At 43.4% G+C, this 11,494-nt stretch overlaps 1 protein-coding gene across 1 annotated transcript; it reads left to right on the forward strand.

Annotated features, from left to right (window-relative positions):
• Positions 1-3,151: 3,151 nt before the first annotated feature.
• Positions 3,152-10,932, forward strand: LOC306796225 (solute carrier family 2, facilitated glucose transporter member 4-like). Its single transcript, XM_079295057.1, has 11 exons — positions 3,152-3,458; positions 5,173-5,268; positions 5,917-6,077; positions 6,718-6,842; positions 7,205-7,320; positions 7,400-7,562; positions 7,839-8,026; positions 8,155-8,259; positions 8,691-8,792; positions 8,881-9,084; positions 9,192-10,932. The coding sequence occupies exons 1-11, from the start codon at positions 3,426-3,428 to the stop codon at positions 9,447-9,449; spliced, it is 1,551 nt and encodes a 516-aa protein (XP_079151183.1). The 5' UTR covers positions 3,152-3,425; the 3' UTR covers positions 9,450-10,932.
• The last annotated feature ends 562 nt before the right edge of the window (positions 10,933-11,494 follow it).

Raw genomic sequence — 11,494 nt, forward strand, 5'->3', positions numbered from 1 at the left:
AAAGGAGACTTCACTCCAACCCCGCAATTTATTGTAAATATATTCAGTTAGTGCACAATTTAAGCAGTTTTCTAATAACCAAAACTCTTGCTTCATTTGCACCATTGGTGGCTGACTTAGCTATTACGTATACCAAGTCATAAATTGTAATTTCTGTGGCAAAAGCTTACATTCACATAAAATCTACATATAAAATCAAAACACATATGCGGATGCTGTACATAATGTATATTTTGCTCTCAGAAACCATGGTGTAAATTCAAATAAAAACAAACTCTAGTTCCTTGTTATCATTATAATCCTTTGGTTCGATGACATACTCCAAAGGATAATAATTACTAAAAATGCAAAGTAGTCAGTTGTAACACCTGTTACTGTAAACCTATCTGTGAGGGGTAAACCCACACGCTTTTTTTCCATCACCACCCTTCAAATGCCCCTGCGCTGATTAGATAAACTTCTCCACCACTGGGGTCCAGAGCTGCAGAGAAACTCAGAGCAGGACCTCACTCGGGGGTTTTCAGCTGCGGTCAAGCCGCTTACGTCTTGTCCTGAACTAGCAAGAGTCGCATCCAAAGAGTATGCACTGAAAGTTGATTCTCATCTGTCCTTGTGGGTAGACAGCCGTTACTGGTGCCACTCTGCGGCCAGGTGGCTGTTTGACCTTTGAGTAAATGTGCTGATGGTGCCAGCAAGTCCACTACGAACTTGATCCAATAGTGAGGTATCACAGGACAGGGTCCGGGCAGAGAGAGAAAATAGATTTTGCACAATGTTGCAGCAGAATGTTATGTGCAATTCATTATTTTCTCGAGGTGTGCACGTCATGAGGCAGGACGAGAGCCCACGTGAGTGAGTGTGTGTGTGTTTTGAATCCTCTCCAGTGGTTACAAGGGATACGGTCCAGAATGACTGCAGACAGAGAGCGCCATACATAAGAATTAACTTTTCACATCTAATTATAATTTGGTAGTGGGTCATAAGGTGTGTTGCTATACGCAGCTATATGGAGAATAGACTCGGAACTAGCCTTGAAGTGAGAGGTATCAATCTTCTCATCACAGAAGCGTATTTCCCCAAAATGATGATTCATTCCTCTTGGTGGCATTGTGTCTTGAGCATATGTGGTTTGTGTTCAGCACAGCACCTCTGTGCAGCACGTGTCTTACCTTGCGTTAGATTTTCAATGTATTTAGAATTTTTAAAGAAAATGACTTCTTTCTAAAATATTTTTAATATTCATTGTTCAGATAATTGTTTGGAGATGGATAATTGTTTTATTTCGTCGCTCACACTCGTCACTGATTACAATTTGGTCATTTTAATTAAATGTTAACTTTAGTGAACTGAATCCTCTTTTTGAACTTTGTGAAATTGTGGTTGGTAGTCTGTAGATGAGTGTAATTTGGTACAGTTGCCTTTTCACTGCGGTATCGATACAATAAAACATCACTGAAGGAATTCATATTCAATTTGGTGTGAGCGCTATTGGCCGTCACTCACGGGACGCTGACCATATCGTGCTACATCTGCCATCCATCACGCGACTGTAACATGATTTTGACAGCTGATCCCACACACACACACACACACACACACACACACTCTCTCTCTCTCTCTCTCTCTCTCACACGCACACGCACACGCACACACACGCACACGCACACACACACACACACACAGGTCCAGAGAAGAGGGAACAGTATTTACATGGGCTATGTCTACACTTTCGTGAGTAATAGAGGGCAGGCACATGATGTGTTTGCGTCCGTGTGGTGGTGTGACTTTTTGTTTCAGATAACCATAAAAACACACACTGACTGCCAATTTCCATTATGGGGACAACACAGGTGACATTTTTACCATTTTCTCAGTCAGTACTTTTAGTTCCATTATTGTTCTTGGCTCTCTCTGTATGAATTCATCTGATACTTTTTGGAAAGCTATAATCTATCTGCCCCTGATGGCACAAATTAACTCTTAAAGTATGTTGGTGAGGCTCTACGCCACTCTTCTGATGGTGTACGGTTACTCTACATTTAGTCAGAGTCACACACAGACACATGACTGGGCTTAGGGCCCCTGGCTTTGGATGAGAGGTGTCAGGTTCTCTTTCTCAATGTTCGTATGAGGGCAAGAAAAGGCAAAGGCGGCAAGCACAGAGGAGAGAGTGGCGTGATGCGGAGGTGTGTCTGCAAGGGGTGGACTCTTTGATTGAGAGATCTAGAACAGATATTTTCCCACTGAGCTCTGAGTCCAGATCTGCACTCTTCCCGCCCAGTAGGCCCACAGCCCGCCCACAACACAACCCTTAATCTAGGACACACCGTCACTCCATCCACAAACTGCCCCTGACCACAACGACACAGTTAACTCGGGTGGCTCAGCCCAAATTTAGGCTCCACCTGCTCGAGGAGGATTGAGCTTTGTTGTGTGCAACAGAGGGGGGAGGGTTTGTGGAACGGGTGCTGTGGTGTGTGACCCCTTTGGCATGTGATCTGAAATAGAAAGGGATTTATTGCTGTTAGGAAGACAGGCGAAGGCAGCCTGGGCGTCAAAGACGAGCCCCTCTTTGCTGCCCATGAGAAATGTTGAGTCATAGCCGGTGGCATGTTGGACTCTGACTTGAGTTCCTCTAAGGTCCAACACCTGTACAGTGCATTATTTTACCATCTATAGATGATGCTTAACACATTTGTTGGTCATTCAACATAATATTACAAATGTTGCACGTCATGAACAAAGTAAGATGCACCACATTATTGTATGTGAGGTTCTCTGTTTATTTATTTTACACTAGAGAGTTTATAATTCTTTGAAAAGGCCAGGCAACATTCTGTAACAGGGAATATAAACAGGGGGCCCTGATACCTCATTTGTCCCTCAACAAACCTCCGGCTCATGAGCTCCAGAGATATATGAGTATTGATTTAAACAGGAATCTTAAAATGTAATCACATCTCACTTACTATTCTTCATCTCTTGCCACAATAAAAACCAGACCTCCTCGTCCGTAAGAGTACTCCAGTGTTCTGTCACTCCCTGCAGCCAATCGATGTTAAGGTCAAAAGAGCTTCCTACTTGCGTCTCGACCTCTGTCAGAGGACCGGAACAGCCTCACCCACAACCCTCTCGATACGAGGAGAGGCGTGCACGTGGGTGCGCGGCTGTCACTCTATTCCAGCGGGACGGACACAACACAAAGTTCAAAGAAGAGAGGACACCCTGCCGCACAGGACGCACCAGACTGATCACTTTGGGCTCCTCTTCAGGATTTTACGTTTCCATTCCGTTTTTGTTGTTGTTAAAGTGCTCGAGGTTTAAATCGGGGCTTGTTGTCCTTTTGAGGGAGTTTCACGTGTCTCCATTTGGCACCAGACGCATCTGTCATCAACCGTTACTGGGTGCCTGGAGCTGCCAAAGTCATGCCAGCCGGGTTTCAGCAACTCGGAGGGGAGGTATTTATGTTTCTTGAGAGCTTTTCACAAGTTTTGCAACACAATTTAAATGTGGCAGGGCTTGTTGTTCCCTCGCAAAGGCAAGAAAAAGCTGTACGCATTTCACTGTTCGGTGCGTATTTTTATTTGGAGAGATTTTACGCACGGGTTTGTCTCCTGTGCAAAAAAAAGTAGAAGCGCAAATCAACGCTTTTCTCTGCCTTATTGCAGCTTGCCTCGTACAATAGAAAGAAAATAGAACAAACTCGTTTATTTTTCAGAGAAAATTGCATCGAGTCTAAAATAATGTACAATTGACAATAATAATAACAATTGACCTTGTCCCTTGCAAAAATAAGTAACTATAAATGCTGTATGTAAAAATCAACATCAGCCCTGATCTGAATGAGTTTGGCCCTTATTTAGTCCCGAGCAGTGACCTTGACCAGCCTAATATCTGAGTCTACAGGTCAGTACTGTGAGTTTGTTATAGGCCACCTTGTTAGACTGGTTCCTTTTCACCACCTTCATTAACAATAGCTGTGCTGTGTGCTCCCTGACATCTAGGTCAGGTGGACGTATGAATCAGTTGTCAAGCCTGTCATTCTGGACAGTTTAATCTCTACACGATCTTGAAAACAAGAGAAAGTGGACTGTAGTCTGTGATGCGATGTAGACAAAAAAACTTCTGAAGCTGCTTCATCACCAATAAACAGGCTTCAGTCAACACACCGTCTGTGACAGGTTGATCTTCCAGCCATGTGGGAACCTCTGTTGTAGCTCAGACATTTTGGCTTCAATGTAAAACAAATCCTGGAAGCGTGGAAACTCAAGCAAAAAAAAGCAAACACACTATGTGAGTTCTAAGGAATCACATTCATTCCTGATTCGTGAAAAGTAAATGAATTACTGAGCACTCAACTATGTGTGAGGCAATTTTAAATAAAATGCATGAAGTGTAATAGAGCTTGCCTGGCTGCTTCTGATGTTTCACCTCTTCTGTTGCAAGGGCACGTGCACACACACGTGCACGCACAACCTTTTGTTTTGGTTTGTGAACACTAAACAGAACTTATCTACTCAGCACAGCAAGGTCAAGTTACAGATGCACGCGAACAAACTACATACAAAATCAAACTTTGCTGAATTATCCATGAAACCAAATACAATACAATAGAAAGACTGCTTTTGCCCAAATTGTAGTTTAAAGTCACATATCATATTGTTGTTGTCAGGCGGCCCCACGTCACCAAAATGAAGCCATGACGGGTGTGTTTTTTTCTGTTTCACCAGCAGGTCTTAAAAGACTTCATATGAGACTATGCTTAACAGCATTCCAACAACAAAGAAACAGGACAACAATAGTTGGAATGCTTAACAGCATTCCAACAAATATATCATGTTTCTGTGGTATAGTTATGTCTTTACAGAGAAGCTGCTCGGTAACCAATCCTAACTAATCCAATTAAATGACTTAAACACACTTTACTGGAAGGGACGACCTCATCTCCCCAAGGGGTTGTCTCGTCTGTCACCGTGGAGACAGGTGCCTGCAGCCTGATGGGGAAGTTGAAGCGCTGAAGCGATTTGCCCTCATCAGGATCACTGCTATATATAGTTGGAGGGAGTACTGCCACAGTGCCGAAGCGCTCTAATATTTGCCATTGTTATCTTTACGCTCACTGTTTTTTTTTACCTCTCTCTATGTGTTTCTTTGTGTGTGTTTGTACTCCAGATATTGACCGGAACATTTGTTCTGTCAGTCTTCACTGCTGTCCTGGGATCTCTCGAGTTTGGATACAATATCGGAGTCATCAATGCGCCTCAGAAGGTAAAAATACAAAGCACCGATCACCAGGGTTATGATCAAAACTAGCCAATTAAATCCCATGAAATTGACTGGTGGCAATCAGCACCAATCGGCATTTAAGAATGGAGGTGTGTTAAAAGAAGTGCGACGTACAATGCGGGACGCAAACAGCGTGACATTAAACCAGACGTCACCAAAGTTGTTTATCATATTTTCCTTCATTTCAGAACGTGGTGTGTTTGATGCCACAACATCGGCCTCAACCGGTGCCGATGGTGTTTAGAAAATAAACTCGGAGGGAAACGAGTCCTTGCATGTGATGCAAATGACGTAAATGCGAGGGAGTCAGATCAACACTCAATATTTAAGAGGGCAGACAGGAGAGCAAAGGGAAGTTTGTCGAGCATCTTAGTTGTGCTTATGGAAACGCTGCAATGGATTCGTTTACTGTCACATCCAGTAGGCAACATGGTGCTGCACACTCTTATGATGCCTTTGCATAAAAACACTCTATGTGTATATAGAGAGAGCTCATATTGACATTATGAGACAGCTTTTTCTATCTGTACATGACAACTTAAAAGACTCTGTGCTTCCTCTGTTCCTGTTTCACTGCCGAGTTAATCTGTTGTTCAACATGTCTCGTGCTTTCTTCTGTGCCCTGTCTAGATCATTGAGCAGGAGTATAACGCGACATGGGTGCACCGGTATGGAGAGCCCATCCCCGCAGGGACCCTCACCTCCCTCTGGTCCCTGTCCGTGGCCATCTTCTCAATTGGTGGCATGCTGTCCTCCTCCTGTGTGGGCTTCGTCTCCGAGTGGCTGGGCAGGTAGGGAAAACACACAGGATGCCCCACACTCTAATTTAGGTATTTCTACTGGAATTGGCAGTTATTTAGTCTGTGTCCTGTTGCCTGAACCCAAGTTCATGAAAACCATTAAAAACATTGTATATGCTCCCCTCTACATCTGATTTACTCCATAAAATGTTCGGTTCCGGTGACTATTTGCAGCTATGTCAGTGGTTGCACACTTTTCTCTGGGCAAGGCAAGGGTGAGGATGGTAAATCTGTCTTTTTTTTAAGGATATTTAAGAATAACTCCTAATTTCAGCCATGGGTTAAGCAGCGAACTGTTTTTGTATGACACTGCCCTCTGGAGGCTTTAAGGGGTCCGTATACTTCATGGGCTACGATCACACTGAATCTGTATTTTAAACAGCACACAGACTACAGAGAAGTCTGCTGTATAATGTTCATTATTTAAATACTTTAGTGTGTGTTTCAGTCACAGCTTTTTCGGCAATACAATTTGATACACTGTGTTTGAGTTCATGCTCGTCTTTTGGGTGATAAATTAAGACTTTTGTCCCAAATGTAGCACCCTTGCTAAGAATATTTGATGTCAAATTGAGATTTAAAGTCTGCTGAATTAATACAAAGACACTTGTCTGTGTTTTTTTTTCTCCAGGAGGAAAGCCATGCTCATAAACAACATGTTTGCCTTCATTGGTGGAAGTCTCATGGGGTTGTCCAAGCTCTGCCGCTCCTACGAAATGCTGATCCTCGGACGCTTTATCATCGGTGCCTACTGCGGTGAGCAGTCCGCTGTTCTATTCTCTCCTTTGTCATTGTTTTAATTACATTTTACAATCTATTTTAGAGCAGGAAATTCACATTCATACGACAACAAAGAGATCCAGAAAGAGACACAGACTAAAATAGATGCAAAATGACCAGAAAGAGACACAAACTGACTACAGAGAGATGCAAAATGACTAAAAAGACATGGAAAACATCTGAAAAGAGATGAAAAAGGACCAAAAAGAGACGCAAAACGACTTTAACGAAATGCAAAATGACCAAAAAGAGAGCAAAACACCGACGAAGAAATGCTAAACGACCAAAAAGATGTCTCTTTGAATGTTGAAGTTTCTGACGACTTTTCCTCTCTGCAGGGTTGGCATCAGGCCTGACACCGATGTATGTGGGCGAGATCGCTCCTACAAGTCTGCGAGGTGCACTGGGCACGCTGCACCAACTGGCTATAGTCACTGGTATCCTCATAGCACAGGTATGACAGCGTGTTAGCGTGTTGCTGTTAAAACTGATGAAGTTAAATCTCCTGCCCTCACCCTTCATCCCTCCTCCAGGTCCTCGGTCTGGAGTCGTTACTGGGCGTTGAGGACTTGTGGCCAATTCTGTTGGGTTTAGCAGTCGTGCCGGCTGTGTTTCAGATGGCACTTCTGCCTTTCTGCCCCGAGAGCCCCCGCTTCCTCTACATCGTCCGCTGCCAGGAGCACCAAGCCAAGAGAGGTGAGCTTTAAGGTCCCGGTTTTATACTGGAATAAACTCCATGAACTACTCATTTAGTCTGAAACTTAAGCTGAGGCAAGACATGTACAAATAAACTGTCTACTGGTTTACTACACTAGCTAATCACTTACAGTACATCATCTTGCTATTTGTACTAAAGTACTATGGGGTCACCTGATGTAACATCGATGGAGCTGAATGTAGAACAAGTGTTTATAGGCCTTTAACTCAAACAGGTAGAATATTCTAATTGAACATATACCTCTCTGTGTGCAGGCCTGAGGAGGTTGACGGGCAGGCCGGACGTGAGCAGCATGCTGGCGGAGATGAAGGAGGAGAAGAGGAAGATGGACATGGAGAGGAAGGTTTCCATCCTGGAGCTCTTTCGCTCTCCGCTCTATCGCCAGCCCATCATCATCTCCATCCTGCTGCAGCTCTCCCAGCAGCTGTCTGGGATCAACGCAGTGAGTCACAGTTAGTTGTTGTATAAGTGACAGAAGTGCACCTGGCATAAAGTCCCAAAAGGAAAAAAAATGAGTCAAAGCAGTATATACTATTGACATCATCTTAATCTGTACACCCCTCTGTTCAGATATTCTACTACTCCACCAGTATCTTCATGAAGGCAGGAGTCCAGAGTCCAGTCTACGCCACCATAGGAGCAGGCGTGGTGAACTGTGCCTTCACCGTGGTCTCGGTCAGGAACATACCTTTATCTTGACTTTTTGCTGTCTCTCCTCCTTCCTTGACAAACAATCTAATTTTGAATGTTCAATCTTTTGTGAAATTAGTACGCCAAAGACTGCAGCCCTGTTATGTACCAAAGTGTGTCTCTCTCTATTAATGTGTAAAATTGTCATCAGTCCTAGCTTTGGTGGTGGCGCTACTTTGCAAATGTCAGCATGCCAACATGGTACACTTGCTGAATGCCATTGTTGGCATGCTGATGTCAGCATTTGGCTAGAAACACCACGAACTCAACCTCACAGAGCTGCAAGCTTGACTGTAGAATCGAACTCTTCATCATCATTTTTCAGTTTAAACTAGGTGAATGGCTAACTTTATCAACTAAAGTAGAATATGTGAGCGGACTGGGGATAACAACCTCTGTTTTCTCATTGTTAACAGCTCTTCCTGATAGAGAGGATGGGTCGACGGACGCTCCACATGCTGGGACTTGGTGGAATGTGCATCTGTGCCGTCATCATGACCACGGCTCTCGCTTTGTTGGTCAGTCCCCCGAACGTGCAAGCATCCCGTACCGTCATGTGTGTTTTCTCCACAAACCACCGAACCGTTTTTTCCTCCCACCTGATAGGACAGTATTCCGTGGATGAGCTACATCAGCATGCTGTCCATCTTTGGCTTCGTGGCCTTCTTTGAGATCGGTCCGGGTCCCATCCCCTGGTTCTTTGTAGCCGAGCTATTCTCTCAGGGTCCAAGGCCGGCTGCCATGGCTGTGGCCGGCTTCTCCAACTGGACCGCCAACTTCATCATCGGCATGTGCTTCCAATACGTCGCTGTGAGTATTTCTTACCTTGAATAGATGTCGTGGATGTCCTACGCAAACATCCATGGACTTCTCCTTCTCGTATCTTTTAATCTGGATTTATCCCCATCCTTCCCCAGGACCTGTGTGGGCCATACACCTTCCTGATCTTCGCGGCACTCCTCCTCTTCTTCCTCATCTTTACGTTCTTCCGGGTGCCAGAGACGCGGGGCAAAACCTTCGACCAGATCGCAGCAAACTTCCATCAGGACTCTGTCGGAGGAATGATGGATAGAGGCATGAGCATGGAGCTGGGCAAGCCCAGCACCGAGCTGGAATACTTGGGGGAGGAAAGTTCCTGCCTAAAGAGCGATGGGACCGAGAACAGCTTGGAATGAACTGTGTAGGCCCGACTATAAACTTTTACTTTCTGACATATTGTACACTGAGGTCAACTGTTGAATTCATATAGATTGTGGTGCCAAAGCAGCGTTTATAGTGTGACAATTTGGGTGTTTTGGAATTGTCCTTTTGCTGGTACCACTGCAATATGAGGTTACGAATTAAGCCTCGACAGAGGCTGAAAACCGATGGATGAAGAGTTGACTTCTGTAGTTTCAAGGAATAAGATGATCAGAAGAAAGTGTCTGGACTGTTGAGGCATGGACTGCCCATGTGGTAGGATTTTATTCCACGGTGGCAATATTGACAGACGGAGGTGGAGAGACTTCAGAATTCCTGCACTTTATCTACAAAGACATCCAAAGGTTTCAGAGTTTAGATGTAAACCCCCCCCCCCCCAAACAAAATAGCATGTACAGCCATAGAGCCAAGTATACTTTCATATTTTGTAGTAAAACTGGGAACACACTGTAAATCCAACCGACTGCAACACATTTAACTGATAGCATTCAGATTTTTACCATTTAGCTGAAACTACAAGGTCGTCTCAAAGTTATGCAAATATGTATATGTGTACACACAGTCAGCTGTTTGATTGGATTTAAATCTTAATTCAATCCAAACACTTTTTTGGTAGCTACTGAAATGTTCCCATAACGGTCAATGGTCAAGTACCAAAAGCTGGTCTTTGACCATATAGTTTGATTAAAATGATAGATTCATATACTTAGGATTTATTGTACAGCTTGAGTGTTGAGTTATAATTTGGAATGGTAAAGTGATTTTGTAACAATTACAAATTATTCAAATTTAATCAAAAAAAAAAAAAGAGAGTACAATTTTGGCATCAAAACTCAGCTATTGGACGAGTGTAGAAACATTACATGATACCCCACACTAACAGCTGATCTTGGTGTCCCAATACTTCACCCGGCCTCTCTTCAGAGTGAGAGAGAGTTCAAAGTCCTCAATCATGTAGCGTGTTCCCAGCTTAAGGCAAAGTGCCATCACAACGTAGCTTCATGATCACGACAAATGTATTGCACAACCTGCAGAAATGCTACTTTTAAAGACTCTTAGTACCTCACGTGTACATATAGTGTGATATTTGGTTGTTAATATTAAGGTTTACGAGTTTCAATTCTTCTTGCACTCCAGTAAGTGTAAACAGAAGCCTGATACACTAGAGCAAGATTCCCCATTAAAAGGGTTGCCTGTAAAGACTAGCTGCTGCTTTTTTAAATCCCACAAGCATCATATGTCTGTCTCTCTTCTGTCCTGTGTGCAGTCTATTCTTTCATGTGTATCACTACCGTCTGAAGATTTGTATTGAAGTTGTTCAGAGGGGATCTGTATTGTGTGCATTATGATGCTGTGGTCATGTAGTGACTACAAGGACGCAAGTAATGTAGAATGATGTCACTGAAAACACCCGAGAAGGCCTCCAGTCATTTATTTGAAATTGTGTTCAATATTAAATCATTTCAAAAACAAATAACAAAAGCAGCATCTTCTAATCTGCACCTCGGGCCATGAAGAAATAAGGACTGTATACAGAGATTTGCGAACATGTTTTATTAATTAGCATTTTTACTACCGACATTGCACATAATCCCCTCCAAAGAAAATCACACACAAATAAGTAAAACACAAAAATAAAGTTTCTTTTCATCAAACTTTCCTCAACCGAGGAGATGAAGGGCGTAGTACGTTTCAAGAATCGATTGAGGTGGTAAAAGAACTAAACTGCCTCTCATAATGCACCACCAACCTCACACCTGCTTGGTTTTCACCTCTTCAACCAAATTTTAAAAAGTTAAATAAAAATCAAGGCTGGTTCCTCTATAAACTACTTGATGTGTCCCATCTAGGCAATTAAAGAAAATTTGTTTTTAAAGGGGGGTTGGAATAACTGGGCTACCAAGCAGATCGTCCATTCTTTCCCTTTTGTCTTTGATGTACTTTCAATTTCTAAATATGCACCCACCACCCACCTGTATCCCCTTCTTCCCCCCCCCTCTCCAATTGTCCCGTGTCTAGA

This window comes from Melanostigma gelatinosum (assembly GCF_949748355.1).
Source record: "Melanostigma gelatinosum genome assembly, chromosome: 23".
Lineage (NCBI taxonomy): Eukaryota > Metazoa > Chordata > Actinopteri > Perciformes > Zoarcidae > Melanostigma > Melanostigma gelatinosum.